Below are 16,879 nucleotides of genomic sequence, written 5' to 3'. Positions count from 1 at the left end.
TATTGAGATATAATTTACATAACATAATATTCATTGGTTTTTAGTATATTCATAGGGTTGTGCAACCATCACCACAGTCAATTTTAGAACATTTTCATTGGCCCTGAAAGAAAGCTCATATCCTTTAACTGTCAACCTCCAATTCTCCTATCTCTTCACTCCCAGCTCTTGGTAACCATTAATCTACTTTTTGTCTTTATAGGTTTGCCTATTCAAGATTCATCTATGTTAACTGTGTCTGTCATTCTTTCTTTCTTTTTTTTGCTAAATAATATTTCATTGTATGAATATGCTACATTTTGTTTATCCATTTATCCCATTGATGGACATTTGGGTTGTTTCCACTTTTTGGCTTATTATGAATAATGCTGCCATGAATATTCATGTACACATTTTTATGTGGACTTATGTTTTCATTACTCTTGGATATATACCCGGGAGTAGAATTTCTGGGTCATATGATAACTCTATGTTTAACATTTTGAAGAACTGCCAAGCTGTTTTCCAAAGTGACTGTACCATTTTACATTCCCCTCAGTAGTGTGTGAGGGCTAATGTGTTGCTTATATTATCAAAAAAAAACTGATTTACATTTTTGAGGAAATTAATAAAGTTATTTTAACTCTTTCTAGTTTAAGATTTGTTAGTGGAAGTCGAGATGGAACGGCAAGAATTTGGCAGTATCAGCAACAAGAATGGAAGAGTATAGTGCTAGACATGGCTACTAAAATGACTGGGTAAGAATATATGTTAGATGTTTATGTGGTTCTCATGATATATTTTACATTGAGTTTAATAATGAATATAAAATATCTCTTTACATTAATAAATAGTTTGAAGTTAATTGTAGACATGAAGTTTGCATCTGTACAGCCTCTAAGCAAATCATCGTTACTGTTGATTGACAGAGTAGATGACAGGAACATTGCTGATTCATTTCATATTCTGGTCTTTTGTGACTCAAAGATCTCTGTGTTCTACTGATGCCTACAGAGCCATTCTCTGCCTTAGTTTTTTATAGGTCATTAAAAAATATATCTATTTTACTTTTTACCTTGAGAGTTGTCCCTATTAAATGTCATCATATGTTTAACTTTTTCTCTAATTTTCTAAGGATACTTTTATAATATTTTATATCGTTAGCATTCCTACTCAGTAATAAATATCCACTTAATCAGCATTCAGTTTTGTCATCTTCACTGTTGATTGGAAGATACATAATTACCTCTTTGGGACACTACAGCTTCTTTAGGGTATGGCCCTGAAATCAACTATCTTTCCATTAGTTGCAATATAGAAATGACTTTTTCATCATAGCCACCTGTTGATAATGTCATATTTAATTACATAAAAATGGTACTAAATCTGCTTTTTTATAAGACTTATGGGTTCTTAAAAACATTCATATTTAAGATAATAAATTGGCCATTATGTTTTCATATTTTCTGGCAACCAATATAAGTATGAATTTTATTTTTCAAAGTATTTATAGATTTCTTAGTAGTTTTTGGTTCTCAAGGAACTATTTACCAAATTTTTGTCATTTTAGGGTCTTTTTTTCTCCCTGAAATAAGCTAATGGGTATTGCCCTATGCAGATACATTTATTTTTTTCTTTCATGAATACTTAACGGTATAGTTTAGGATTTTTAAATCTAAACAGTTGTATACTCCTGGAGAAATTTTGTCATAATTTGCTATTTAACATGCACTTTTGTCAAAAATTTATAAGATATGAATACTGCAAATTGTTTTGTTTAGCAATAATTTGCCATCTGGAGAAGACAAGATCACTAAACTTAAGGTGACTATGGTTGCCTGGGATCGCTATGATACCACAGTTATTACTGCAGTGAACAATTTTCTTTTGAAAGTGTGGAATTCTATCACAGGACAGCTTCTTCATACATTATCTGTAAGTATTTTATTTTTAGAGTAATTAAAATGGTCAAAAAGCACATTATTTTAAGACACAGGAAATTTAAGTTCCAGGTTCCTTTCTATGATATACTATACTAGTCCTTGGAAAAATGATTTTCTGAGAGGGCTCTGTTGACATATCTGTAAAATAGGGATGACACGAGCTATACCTGCTAAAAGCAAGTATGAAATCTTTTCAAGATCTTTTCTAAGTCTGGTAGTTACTCATCTACTATGTTATTGTATACAATGAGGACATATAAGTTACTTTGTTTTTAGCAGGGGTTGGCATTTTTTCATTGTTACCATTATAGGGGTAGAGTGTACCTTATTTCGACAAGGGTATCCTACATAGTCTACCTTTAGTGATTAGTTTATGCAAGGAATAGGGGTAAGAGGAAGAAGTAGGAAAAGAAAGGTCTTTTTTCCTCTTTCAGAAAGTGTATTTGTCATTGCAAGAGGCTGTAGTATTTGTTATGTAAAAAGTTGAAAGGATTAATAGCAGAAATCACATGGGTAATGTTGATGTTTTTCAGTTTATCATAATACTGATTGACTTCAGATTAAGCTTAATTTAAAAACCTTATTTTTTGTCTGTTTCAACTATCAATTCATAAGCATTTTAAAGAGAGAATGCCAAATGGTTGCCATGTGATTACACGGTAGTAAGTGATAAGAATAGAAACCAATTCTTCTGGCTCAACTCAGTTGTCTTTATGCTATATCATGGTGTTTATGTATCAGAGGGAAAGTTCTTCTATTTTGCAAATGCTGTTTGAGTATCAGCTGTGTGCCAAAAGTGGCTTAGGTGTTAGATATAAATGGTAAATTAGACAGAGTCCTGTCATGCCAGAGTTTAGAAACACTTTTAATCAGATAAGCACTAAGAAAGAAAAATGCAAGATAGAATGCAAACTTCTAACAGGGTAACCAAATTTGATATGGGAGGCTCAGAGAAAACTTCCTGAGGAAGTGTAGTTTGGGTTAAGTTTTGAAAGATAAGTAGGAATTACCCAAATCTCAACTTAAGTGTCAACTCCTTGATTAGGCCTTCCCTGATCAAACAATCCAAGGTAGCCTCCTAGTCTTTGTCTTATTATGTCACCTTGCTTTACTTTTATTAGGTTTATCACTATCTGATATTTTATTGTTATGTTTTCTTGTTTATTCCCTGCCTCTACATGGTAGAGAATCAATAAATATTTGGTAAATCAAATATGTGAGGAGGCTGGGGCATGTTTCTAGAAAGAGGGGATGGCATGTGCAAAGGTCCTGAGGTAGATGAGAGCTGAAAGAAAGCCAATTTAGCTATATCACAGAGAGCAGAAACAGAGTCTCCCCAGATACAATTGGAAAAGTGGACAGGGGCCAGACTAGGATTTTGTAGGATCTATTGTAACACCAATAGGAAATCATTAAAGGGTTTAAAGCAAAGGAATGACATGAGAGTTTTGCTTTTGAAAAATACCTTTTAATTCTGGTCACAGAAGAGGGAATAGATTGGAATGGGCTAAGAGTGACTGCAGATAGATTATAGGAGTCTGATAGTAGCCAGGATGAGCCAGGATGATAATTTAGATTTGTGTGGTGGTGGTGGAAATAAAAGTGTGCTTACTAAATACAAATATGGCATATGATAAATTTTAAGACATTACTGATTCTGACTAGATCTTGTTCCCCATGATCTAGTAACTGTGTACTCTCCTAAGGCATGTGACCCAAAAACAATGAAAATCCCCAGCTTCAAAGTTTTTTTTTTTTTTTCCCTAATGTACATTGACGTAGTCATGTCATTATCATTAGAGTTTAACAAACTAACTTTATTTTTGCTGGTTAGGAACCTGAGAAAATATTGGCTATATCAAATTGATTCTTTTAGCAAGGGATTTTGTTATAACAAAGAAATAACTTTTTCTGTAGTCACTAGGAAGAATTTTGGTAAACTTTTGAGTTGTGATGGTACTTATCATAAAGGGATTTTTCCTACTAATCTTAACACTACATTTTGAGCCAGTCTAAAGTTATATTTTCTTTCAGTAAGGTGTATTTTTGTCCATAATCATAATATGGTAGGATACTCTATTTTTTTTAATAGCATGATTTGGGATAAAATGCACTTTTGAGATTTGCAGGATATGATCATTTTTTTAGATGCTCCTGATGTATAATGTGATGGTGTGTTCCTAAGATAAGTGCAGCTTCAGGATGTTCTCTATGCTTTTCTAAGGCTTGGAGCCTGTTCTTAATCATATACTCTCTAGTCAGGAGTTAAGTCCAAAGAAAATCAACAGTGATCTTAAAGCAGATGTTTGTAAAATTTTCCTTTATGAGGCATATAAACATATAACATGTAAACATGTTATATAAACATATAACATAAAGCATTGGTTTTCAAGCTTAATTTCTTTTTAGCAGGAAATGTATTTTCCAGATAACATCTTAAATGGAACTCCCAAATGTAAAGTAGATATAGAGCAGAGCCACTGTGCTTTATCCTGTGAATGTATCATGGGACCTACTAAAATACAATTTGAATACCAGTAATAGAGAATAGAGTGCTGGATTGTATTTATCACTGTGTCAGAATTGGGTGTTATTGAAAGATTCTGTTTGTCATACATTCTGTGGCCTTTTAAATAGCCCAGTCCTAAATTCCACTTCAGAGGCCTGGTTAATGAGCTGTAATTGTTTAGACTATCTTTATTTTAAAAACATTTCTGGGTCTTCTGTTTATTGAATACTTGATAAAATCAGCAGTTTATAAGGAACTCTCACTGAGCTATATTGTTCATGTAGTATCCATGTCATAAATGCTGTTAAATTATTCTGCATAAATTCATTTGAACCAGACAGATAGCACACTGAAGACCTTTTTAAAATGAACCAAACATTTTGTGTTGCTTTTCATTGTTAATACTGATTTTTATTATAGGGACATGATGATGAAGTATTCGTTCTGGAAGCCCATCCATTTGATCAAAGGATCATACTTTCAGCAGGTCATGATGGGAACATTTTTATTTGGGACCTTGACCGGGGGACCAAAATTCGGAATTACTTTAACATGGTAAGAGACACCTACCTGTATCTAGTTCACATTAAAACCAACTTCTCTTACATAATAACTTGGTTAATTAAAGTATACCTAGTGCAGAGGAACCTCTTGTCATTTGTGTTTAAATTGGTTAAATATTTCAGAGAATAACTCAAGAATTGAGAATAAGGCAAGTTGAGCCTTTCAAGATGACTATTCTTAGGTGTTAGCATTTTCCAAATTCTGTTCCCCAGTCCTAAATTACAGATCTCAAATGTATTAAGCTTTGGAGTTAACACCTAACCAAAATCACAAAAAGATTGATGTTTAAAATGTAATTCTGATTTATGAATTATAACAGTGACTGTAATACTTGTATCTGCCTCTGGTAAACTTCATATGATTTAGTAATCAGAAAGTTGTTTGGCAAACATGGACTTGGAGATATGGATGTTCTTTAAGATATGTCTCATACAAGCCATGGAAAAATCTGGTGAGCTATCTCTTCTCTCAGAACAACCTTCTGTGGTGATGGGACTACTCATATCCAGCATTCTATGGTGACGGGAATACTAATATCCTCTTAAGAATAATTCTGATTAAACATTTCTAAATTGTTGGTTGCTCTTTGAGTTTACTTTTATATGCTTTATATAGACCCAAAGCAAAGACAGATCCTCTGTCTTTTATTGGTAAAATTGATTGTGTGCTTTAATTTTAGGATGGTTATTTTAAGGCTTCATTGCATTACAACTTAAGATGTGAAGATAGTATCTTGACTTTGCTGAGGTAGTACCTTTGTCATTTTGGTTGCATTTAGTTCTTTTTTAATCTTCACAGTCACTTATTTAGTATTTCATGAGGTATGTCCTTGCTAGCAATGATTGATTTCATCCATTGCAATTTGCCTCTCCCTAATTTCTTTCAGGGATTTACTGTATCAGTAGGGTTCTTGCTGCAGAAGCCAGAGAGAGTACTTTGGAATGTTTGTGCATCACAGAGTCCATGGTATTAGCAAGGAGAAGTTACCGCCTGTGTATTATTTGAAAATTACTCTTAAGATGACTTGAGACTCCTCTGAATTTCAGATTGAAGGCCAAGGCCATGGTGCGGTGTTCGATTGTAAATTTTCACCAGATGGAAACCATTTTGCCTGCACAGATTCTCATGGGCATTTGCTGCTTTTTGGTTTTGGATGCAGTAAATACTATGAAAAGGTTAGCATATTTAAATTTTGCTGTAGAGTATAATTTAGGATTGTGTCATTCACAAATTTTGTTTAAAGCCCTCCAGTTAATAAGGGCTGTTATGTGTCAATAGATACAAAATAAAAGGAAGTTGTCTTTCTTAGTAAAGGTTCTTAATTGTGATCTGCACTGCCAGAAACTTAGGTTTGGCTGTGCAGATCACAATTGAGATAAGTTATAGGGTGATGAAGATATAAAAATTCCTTAGGAATTCCTTTTGCTTATATTATACCTGCCTTTCAGGTATAATAGGAGAGTAATTCTAACACATCACATCTTCTACTTCTCATGAATTGGGAATAAACCGCTGGTGACTGAATATGTTTATTTTCTTAGGTGGCTGTTTTACTATTTTACTTATTATTGATCCTGTTAAAATACTTTGGGAGCTAACTTAATTGGTTCTTTATGTTTTATTAGCTGTGAATTTGAGAAAGATTATAGAATCTTAGAGTTGAAAGAGAACTCAAGCATTGAGGTCAGCTCAGTAATTGCATTAATATCAGGTTTGAGTGCCTTTGATGTGATTGATATTTACCCGTTTTACTATATGTATTACACTTCATCTATCTTCATTTGAATAAAAATAAGCAAGAAAAACGTAATTACATAGGTTTGTGTAATTTTTACAACTTAAATACAAATGCCCATCTATATCTACTGGGTTGTTGCTTTAGTTCTTCTTATCATAATAGAAGAAATATGATATGTCTAAAAATTAATACAGATTATAGGATTTTGTGGAGAAAAGAGAATTACCATTTAGGTAATTCAATTCTCTTCTACCTAAAGGGAATATAGGGCAACAAAGGACTATAAGAGTATGCAAAAGATTCTCTGATTTAAAAAATGAGTGTGCTCTAGGAATGAAAACAAGTATTTACTTATAAATTCCCTGTGTATGTTAACCCACTAAAAATCTGTCATAAAGATTCCAGATCAGATGTTCTTCCACACGGATTATCGTCCTCTTATTCGTGATGCCAATAACTATGTATTGGATGAACAAACCCAACAAGCTCCTCACCTCATGCCTCCTCCATTTTTGGTGGATGTTGATGGAAATCCTCATCCCACAAAATTCCAACGGTTGGTACCAGGACGGGAAAATTGTAAAGATGAACAGCTTATACCACAGCTGGGATATGTGGCTAATGGTATGTTTTCTCTAAAAGTAAATTTAAAACATTTTGCACAATGTTATACATTACTGCTGTTCTCTCTATGATGTATGCCTCCTGCTAAACTCTGGAGTAGGTTATAATATGTTTCATCTTCTGTTACTGTTAATTTTCAGTTGTTTTTACCTTAGCATAGTACTTTTTCATCGTTTATCTCACCTGGACACAGATAAGTGGGTTAGGACAAACATAAGCATCAAGCAGATAATGTATTGACCTATTTCTTTAGAAAACCTTATATATGTATGAAGCTGTTGTTTTCTATAGTATTGAGTTGTAGTAAAAGCTTTTATAACTGGTGGAATTCCACTGCTTATCGAATTGGTATTTTAGTTTGAGAGTTCATAGTTAATTAAACTAAGAAGAGGAAACTTTGAAAAACCACAGACTGGCCAGGCGTGGTGGCTCACGCCTGTAATCCCAGCACTTTTGGAGGCCGAGGCGGGTGGATTACTTGAGGTTAGGCATTCAAGACCAGCCTGGCCAACATGGTGAAACCCCGTCTCTACTAAAAAATGCAAAAATTAGCTGGGAGTGTTGGTGCACGGCTGTAATCCCAACTACTCGGGTGGCTGATACACAAGAACCGCTTGAACCCAGGAGGCGGAGGTTGCGGTGAGCCAAGATTGCGCCACTGCACTCCAGACTGGGCGACCGAGTGAGACTCTTGTCTCAATAAAAAGAAAACAACCCCTACCCCGCAGCTGGAGGTAGCTATTTACCTATCCTCATGTTTGAAATGCAAAGAGTTATTGGGTGTAGGGTAAGAGGATGTGACTATTTAAATAACAGTCTTGGGAGATACTGGAAAAGCAGAGATGAATGTGATATATGATAGGAAGATAGTAGAATAAAACATTGGAATAAGCTATTTTCTATCAAAGCAATTTATTCTCTTCTGGTTAGCATATTTCCATTATTTATACTGCCCTGTACCCCCACTTAAAATGCCTTCATATCTTACTTTGGTACTTGTAGGTTGTCTTCAGGTATGAGCTAGTAAGTTACTGATTTGCAAGTAGAATTTCATATCACTGCTAGGGAATTAAGGCTTAAATGGAATGAAATGCTGCATGTCCTTTTATGTTCTTGCTCATAAAGGTTGTAGAGCAGGGAAATGGTATTACACATGTGCTTGTAGTTACTGTGATGATGTCATATTTATTAGCCAAGGAGAAAAGGTGTGAATATTAATTAAATGGGAGATAAACTTGAAAACAAATAAGAAAGTCTAATTTATCAGACTTTATTTCTTGTATATTTCTTGTAAGATCTGATCACTTGGTTACTCTGTCAAATCTGACTAGGGGACAAGATGAAAACCAGGGCTATGATATACTTAAGAAAGAAAAATATTTAACATTTTCATTCAGAAATAATCATTAAGTTTCAGTGTACTTAAAAAATAATTTTGTACTCATTAAAACACTAAAATGTTATCAAAAGACAATAATAGTTGAAAGATCATCATTTTGACTTCTTTCAAAAAGGAAATTTTCACAAAAGAAGGAAGCAAAGCATTTTAGGTATCTGTGGTTAAACTTGTTTAAACCTTACTCAAAACTCTTATATGGCATAGCTAGTTGTTCTTAGGCAGCAAACCTGTACAGCATGTAACTGCACTGAATACCATAGACAGTTATAAATACAATGGTACATATTTGTATATCTAAGCATATCTAGACAGAAAAGGTACAGAAAAATAATGGTATAAAAGATTAAGAATGGTATACCTGTATAAAGCACTTACCATGGAATGGAGCTTAAAGGACTGGAAATTGCCGTGGGTGATTCAGTGAGTGAGTGAGTGGTTGAATGTGAAGGCCTAGAACATTGCTATACAATACTGTACACTTTATCAACACTGTACACTTAGGCTACACTAAATGTATATAAATAATATTTTTCTTTCTTCAGTAACAAATTAACCTTAGCTAACTGGAAACACTTTTTAGGTTTTTTTGTTTTGTTTTGTTTGTTTGTTTGTTTTTTAACTTTTCGGCTCTTTTGTAATAATACTTAGCTTAAAACACAAATACATTGTACAGCTGTATAAAATATTTTTATATCCTTATGCTATAAGGTTTTTCTATTTTTAAAATTTTTATTGTTTTACTTTTTAAACTTTAAGTTAAGACACAAACATACATTAGCCTAGGTCTACACAGAGTCAAGATTATCAATATCCCTGTCTTCTACCTCCACATCTTGCTTGTCCCACTGGAAGGTCTTCCGGGGCAATATGGAGCTGTCATCTCTTAGGATAACAATGCCTTTTTCTGGAATACCTCCTGGAGGACCTTCTTGAGGCCATTTTACAGTGCAATGTTTTTTTAATAATTAAAAGGAGTACATTTCAAAATGATACGAAGTATGGTATAGTGCATACATAAAACAGTAATATAGTCATTTATTACCAAATATTATGTACTGTGCATAATTATATGTGCTATGCTTTTATATAACTGGCAGTGCAGTAGGTTTGTTTATGCCAACATCACCACAAACATGTGAGTACTGCATTGCACTATGAAGGCTATGATGTCACTAAACAATAAGAGTTTTTCAGCTTCATTATGATCTTATGAGACTACCATTGTATATGTGGTTTATCTTTGACTGAAATGTCGTTATGCAGCACTTGATTGTATTTTTAAAGATGAGAAGGCCCTCATAATAATGTCTAATTTGGGAGCATTGGTTAAGTCAGACACATAAGCTAGTACATCAAAAATATTTACAAATGTTTCCTTTGATATATACTTTATTTTACGTTTAATCCTGTTTTTAATCATTTGTGTAGAAATTTATAGGTTGTTTTTACTATGTTTAAGGTGTACTAAAATGTAAGTAATTTTGTGGCTTTGTATCTGGTCTTATTAAGGTGATGGTGAGGTAGTAGAACAGGTAATTGGGCAGCAAACCAATGACCAAGATGAGAGCATTCTTGATGGAATAATCAGGGAGCTGCAGAGAGAACAAGACCTGAGACTAATTAATGAAGGAGATGTTCCACATTTTCCAGTTAATAGAGCATACTCTGTTAATGGTGGTAAGTATTTTTATACTTGTAAAGGGTGTAGTGTATTTACTGTAATTATTTTACTTTTACCAAATAATTACATGGAAAATATTTTACGTTTATAAATAAAAATTTTTTTATTAATTTACAATTTTGATATCAGATACATCGAAGTCTCATAATCTCATCATTTGTGGATAAAATGACTTAAAGTCTCCTGAGAAATACAGATGATGCATTTTAATACACTGTCTTCTTTTTACTCAGTAATTTATCTGTAATCTTTACATTTGTTTTAAGAAGTGAAGTGCTACAGTAAGTCTAGCCCTTTTGTAGGGGAACCAACCTATATAGTTTTCAAAATTAAAACTACCTTAAGTTTAGAAATTACTACCAATTCCTCTTTTGTGGAAAGGAAAGCAGAATACCATGCTCCTCTCTTGAATTAAAAAAAAAAAAAAATACACTGAAGACAAGAAGCCCTCTTAGGGAATACAGATGCAGCTTCTGAATTAACTTATATAATAGTTTGATCTTAATACCAGTAGAAGTTATTGTATAATTAATTATCTTAAAATGAATATTCTATCCTTAAATGATATTAAAATGATATTTTATCCTATCTTTTACATTAAACGTGCCAGGGCATCTGAGTTTTATATAAGTTTTAGCTTGTATCAAGAGCTATCAGTTTTATTTTCAAATGTAGTCATCTTATGATTTTTTTTTCAGTTTTATTTCTTCTCATATATTTGTAACTAGAGTCATTTATCTGTGTAACATTGCATTTTAGATTCCATGGAAATGAATAAGGTGATTTAAATTTGTGGTGATTCACAGGGTAGTTTACTCGTTTCCTGATTTCTTCAATATCTCATAAAATTAAAATAGTTCATTTAGGTTACTTGAACACCTAACTCAGATAAGCTTTTCCGAACCTAGAACAAGATGACAAGTGGGCTGATAATCCTATATATCCAGGCCCTTTATTCCTGAGACATAAAACATTCTCAGAGCCCTGATTTAAATATCCATTAATGAAATCAGTATTCTGTTGTACCGTCAATACTAGGTTTCTGTGGACAGATTAGAAATGGCGTTAGTCAGGAGACCCCACTGACTTCTATTTGTAATATTCATTTGTTTTGAAATTTTTCTGACATTTAACAGTTGGATGTTTCAGTTTCCATTTGTGTTTTATTTGTAAATATAAGAAAAATAACATGAACCTTTCTGGAGTATTAAAAAGTAAAACTTCTGTTACTTTGTTTTCTTTCTTTCATTGCTCATCAATCTTGAAAATCACTGGCCATCAGAGAAATGCAAATCAAAACCACAATGAGATACCATCTCACACCAGTTAGAATGGCAATCATTAAAAAGTCAGGAAACAACAGGTGCTGGAGAGGATGTGGAGAAATAGGAACACTTTTACACTGTTGGTGGGACTGTAAACTAGTTCAACCCTTGTGGAAGTCAGTGTGGCGATTCCTCAGGGATCTAGAACTAGAAATTCCATTTGACCCAGCCATCCCATTACTGGGTATATACCCAAAGGACTATAAATCATGCTGCTATAAAGACACATGTACACGTATGTTTATTGCAGCATTATTCACAATAGCAAAGACTTGGAACCAACCCAAATGTCCAACAATGATAGACTGGATTAAGAAAATGTGGCACATATACACCATGGAATACTATGCAGCCATAAAAAATGATGAGTTCATGTCCTTTGTAGGGACATGGATGAAATTGGAAATCATCATTCTCAATAAACTATCGCAAGAACAAAAAACCAAACACCGCATGTTCTCACTCATAGGTGGGAATTGAACAATGAGAACACATGGACACAGGAAGGGGAACATCACACTTCGGGGACTGTTGTGGGGTGGGGGGAGGGGGGAGGGATAGCATTGGGAGATATACCTAATGCTAGATGGCGAGTTGGTGGGTGCAGCGCACCAGCATGGCACATGTATACATATGTAACTTACCTGCGCACATGTACCATAGAGCCTAAAGTATAATAATAATAATAATAATAATAATAATAAAGAAAAAAAAAGAAAATGAAATTTTGATTTAAAAAAATATTTATTTACACTTTGAATCTTAACATTTTTGAAAGTTTTATTGATGCTTTATCTAGAAACACTGTAATGGAGAGAACAAAGATAGAATTTAGATCAAAACGCTGCTTCCTGAACTAGTACTAATAAACATTTGTAAATCTCCAAATCATGTTGAATACATTTTTTTATATTCAGTGAGCATTTAGTAGATGTCAGATGTGAAACTACTTTGAAAAAAATTAATTATAGAAATTTTAAACATTTCTCAATAAGAGTGCCCGCTTCATTTATAACAATATGAAAAACACAAAGGAGGGTACAGAAAATATAGAACAAAGGGATAGCAATTCTTACAGCAGTACTATATTTGAATCTACTGTTTTGTTTAGAGCTGTGTTCTGGAAAACTATGGTGCCTTTGCTCAGAAAGTGATAATTTTCCTTGTTTTTGTTTTAGCTCTGAGAAGTCCAAACATGGACATATCTTCTTCCCCAAACATGAGGCTTCGAAGACATAGTAGTCAAATCGAAGGTGTTAGACAAATGCATAACAATGCTCCTCGGAGCCAGATGGCCACTGAAAGAGATCTCATGGCATGGAGCAGAAGAGTGGTGGTCAATGAACTAAATAATGGGGTTAGTAGGTGAGTCAATAAGGTAACATTTAGAAAAAAATTTAAAGCTTTATTCTTAGGAAGTGAATTGAAATGTACTATGTTAGCCTAGTAAATGAGATATTTTAAAATATAGTTTAGTCATGCATTAGTTTTTCCATATTATTCCAATGAGTTCACTCCATAACAAATAATGATTATCTTCAGCTTTGTGCTGAATGCTTTGGGGAATATTGAAAATGCAAAACATTATCTCTGTTCTGAGTTTATAGCCTAGATTAGAAGAAAAGAATACAAATAGTGTTAAGAACTCATGAGGTCTTACGTAATTAATTATGTGAGTGATATATGGACCCTAACATTGGAGCAGCCTGGGAGTACAATTATTTGTTAGATGCTAGTGCTTAGAGTATCTTTAGAAATGTCATTTAGGTAGACTTCATTGGGTGAAAGAATTTCATTAGGATTAATTTCAAACTTATAATCCCTATTCATATTTGTAAACCCTGACATTTGCTGTAATAACAACTTTCAGATACTCCACAGCAACTGGAAATAGATTTAGAAAAGAGAAAGGACATTTACAGAGAATATGTACAATTCCTTTTAATCAAGTATCTTCCTAATCAAGCCTTTTACCAGATCAACCAACAAATAGCAAAATTAATTTGGTTTCTCCTTTTCTTCTGCTTTCTGCTATAAGAAGGCAGCAGTAATAAGAAAAAAAAAAAAGATATAATTAATGTCTTTGGAGTAAATGATTATTTACTCAAAACATAGAAAGCAGAATTGAAAGCAGGGACTCAAAGATATTTGTATACCAGTGTTAAATGTGGCATTATTCACAATAACCAAATGGTGGAAACAACTCAATTGTCCACCAACAGATGAATATGTAAACAAATTGTGGTATATGTACAAAATGGCATATCATTCAGCTACAGAAAAGAATGATGTTCTGATACCTGCTACAACGTGGATAAACATGCTAAGCAAAAGAAGCCAGAGACAAAAGGACAAATATCATATGATTCCACTTACATGAAATATCTGGACTAGGCAAATTCATAGAGACATACAATAGATTAGAGGTTTTCAGGGGCTAGGAAGAAGGAGAAAATGGGGAGTTATTGCTTAATGGTCACAGAGTTTATCTTTGAAGTGATGAAAAAGTTTTGGAATTGCTGGTAATGGTTGCACAACTTTCCGAATGTAATTGATACCACTGAATTATACACTTAAAAATAGTTCAAGTGGCAAATTGTATATTTAAAAGTATTTTTGTTATCTGATTCTTAGATGATTGGTTTTCTTTTTGATGATTTTTTGTTACTTTGACCTTTGACTTGTTATTAGGGTACAGGAAGAATGTCGAACTGCAAAAGGTGACATAGAAATCAGTCTTTATACAGTTGAAAAGAAGAAAAAGCCATCTTACACTACTCAAAGGGTAAGTATAGTTTTACAATACTTTGGGATACACTATTTGCAGATATTTGTAGATAATAGGCTTTTGAGAGGCAGCAGTTGTGTATTAAGAGACTATTTTAATAGGTATCTGCATATAGGGAACCTACTTTTTGAGCCACAAATTGAGATATATGATTATTATTAATAAGAACAAAGTTACAAGTCGAGTGTCCCCCCAAATCTAGGACATGTGGTCATTGTAGGTATAAGATATTTGTATTAAAATAACCATTTTTATATGATCAAAGTAGAACCTTAAATACATTACCACATCACTAATTAGAATGTAAAACAAATGATCCAGATATCCTAGGCCAGAGATTGGCAAACTATAGTCCATGGGCCAAATCAGTTCTGCTGTCTATTTCTGTTAATTTTTATTGGAACACAGCCACGTTCACTTATTTATGTCTTGTATATGGTTGCTTTCAGGCTGTAAGACGGAATTGAATAGTTGTAACAGAGATTGTATGCCTTGCAAAGCCAAAAAATGTTTACACTTTGGTCCTTTGCAGAAAAAGTTTGCTGATCCCTACCCTAGACCCATTCCTGGCTTACCAAATCATTTAGGAGCAAAATATGATCTGTATATTGTGATGTACTATAGAAAGAAACTGCTAAGCAGAATACTCTCAGGTACACCAAATGTATAGTTTTGTTCCCAAATTTAACCATAATTTCTGTAGAGTGTGGTAATTTGAAGAGTCTAGGATGATTTTGATGTTGTTAAACAAATCTAGGTAATGGACCCTGAATTTGCATTTTTTTCCATAATTGATAAACAGAAATTTAGGTAAATATCAAATGGATATCTGCAAATATTAGATCATTTTGATGTTTGCTTTCTTAACTTTTATTGTTAAGAAATTAACTTTATTGTTTTGTTAGTGTATTTGCTGTTCTCTGGTAAGTTTTTTTTTTTTTAAGAGATTTTGAATGACTCAGAACAATGATTTTTATTCATGTTTCTTACTAAGCTGATTTTATCAAACATCAGACTTGGCTGAGACTAATGGACAGGGTACTTAGGTCTGTAGATATTTTTACTTAGGTTGAAAATGTGAAACATTTACATACACTTTCAAACTTGTTGGCTCCTAATTACATTCTAGGATTGCAGCTTAGCTAAATGGAATATCAATAGTAATGTTTTATATTTGTAAAGGTTAGAATAAAATAGTTGTCACTTCAAATTTTAATCGTTAAAAATTAATATTTTGACCTGTTTACTAAATGAACATACTGCCAATTCTTGTTATAACTACAAGTAAGTTATCCATAGTTACTCAAATTCTTTTCTTCTATATTGTCCACAAACAGTAGAAATAATCCTCAATGGGATATAAGGGATTAAACATGGCATCAATTTGTGTGTGTCTGTGTGCCTTTGACGAAGAATCAAATTCTAAAATATTTGAAGAGATTTATTCTGAGCCAAAAATGAGTGACCAATGGTCCGTGGCACAGCCCTCAGGAGATCCTGAGACTCTGTGCCTGAGATGGTCGGGCTACAACTTGGTTTTATACATTTTAGGGAGACATAAGACATCAATCGATAGATGTAAAACGTACACTGGTTTGGTGCAGAAAAGCAGGACAACTGGAAGGTGGGTGGTGGGCTTTCAGGTCAATTTCCAATCCAAGATTTTCTGACTGGAAATTGGTTGAAAGAGTTTTTATCTAAAGACCTGGAATGAAGAGAAAGGAATGTCTGGATTAAGATAAGGGTTTGGGTAGCCAGGTGTGGTGGTGCATGTCTGTAATCCCAGCTACTCGGGAGGCTGAGGCAGGAGAATCGCTTGAACCTGGGAGGCCGAGGTTGCAGTGAGCCCATATCACGCCATTGCACTCTAGCCTGCGCAACTAGAGTGAAACTCCGTCTCAAAAAAAAAAAAAAAAAAAAAAAAAGATGAGGGTTTGTGAAGACCAAGATTCTTACTATGCAGATGAAGCCTCCAGGTAGCAAACTTCAGAGAAAATAGGCTGTAAATGTTTGTTATCGGACTTAAAAAGATGCCAGACTCTTAGTTGATTCTACCCTGAAAGGGGGTCCTCTGCACAATGTAGGTTTTCCCCCACAAGAGACAACTTTGCAGGGCTATTTCAAGATATGGCAAAGAAACATTTGGGGTTAAAATATTCTGATTCCCCTCTTTATCTGTCATGTGATGTTATGCCAAAGTCAGGTTGGAAAAGTAAAGCCATGTTACATAGAGTTAAATAAAACCGCTCTGATGGGACTCTATGGTTTGTAAGGCATGACTCCCCAGACCCTTGAGATAGGAATTTGAGCAAGAGAATAACAAAAGAGC

The 16,879-nt window shown here is 33.7% G+C and overlaps 1 protein-coding gene across 6 annotated transcripts in view; it reads left to right on the top strand.

The window, feature by feature from the left end:
• Positions 1–16,879, top strand: part of BRWD3 (bromodomain and WD repeat domain containing 3) — a 132,465-nt gene that overhangs the window by 74,857 nt on the left and 40,729 nt on the right. For all 6 annotated transcript variants that reach the window (XM_054471249.2, XM_054471250.2, XM_063660510.1 and 3 more), the window contains 8 exons: positions 633–737; positions 1,761–1,914; positions 4,852–4,986; positions 6,042–6,170; positions 7,132–7,357; positions 10,266–10,433; positions 12,941–13,127; positions 14,454–14,547. In XM_054471249.2, the coding sequence (XP_054327224.1) occupies positions 633–737; positions 1,761–1,914; positions 4,852–4,986; positions 6,042–6,170; positions 7,132–7,357; positions 10,266–10,433; positions 12,941–13,127; positions 14,454–14,547 (1,198 nt within the window). The remainder of the gene's footprint in view (positions 1–632; positions 738–1,760; positions 1,915–4,851; positions 4,987–6,041; positions 6,171–7,131; positions 7,358–10,265; positions 10,434–12,940; positions 13,128–14,453; positions 14,548–16,879) is intronic.

Source organism: Pongo pygmaeus, chromosome X (assembly GCF_028885625.2).
Source record: "Pongo pygmaeus isolate AG05252 chromosome X, NHGRI_mPonPyg2-v2.0_pri, whole genome shotgun sequence".
In the NCBI taxonomy this organism is placed as follows: domain Eukaryota; kingdom Metazoa; phylum Chordata; class Mammalia; order Primates; family Hominidae; genus Pongo; species Pongo pygmaeus.
Note: the sequence above shows the minus strand (reverse complement) of the source record. Positions and strands in the feature narration are given on the sequence as shown.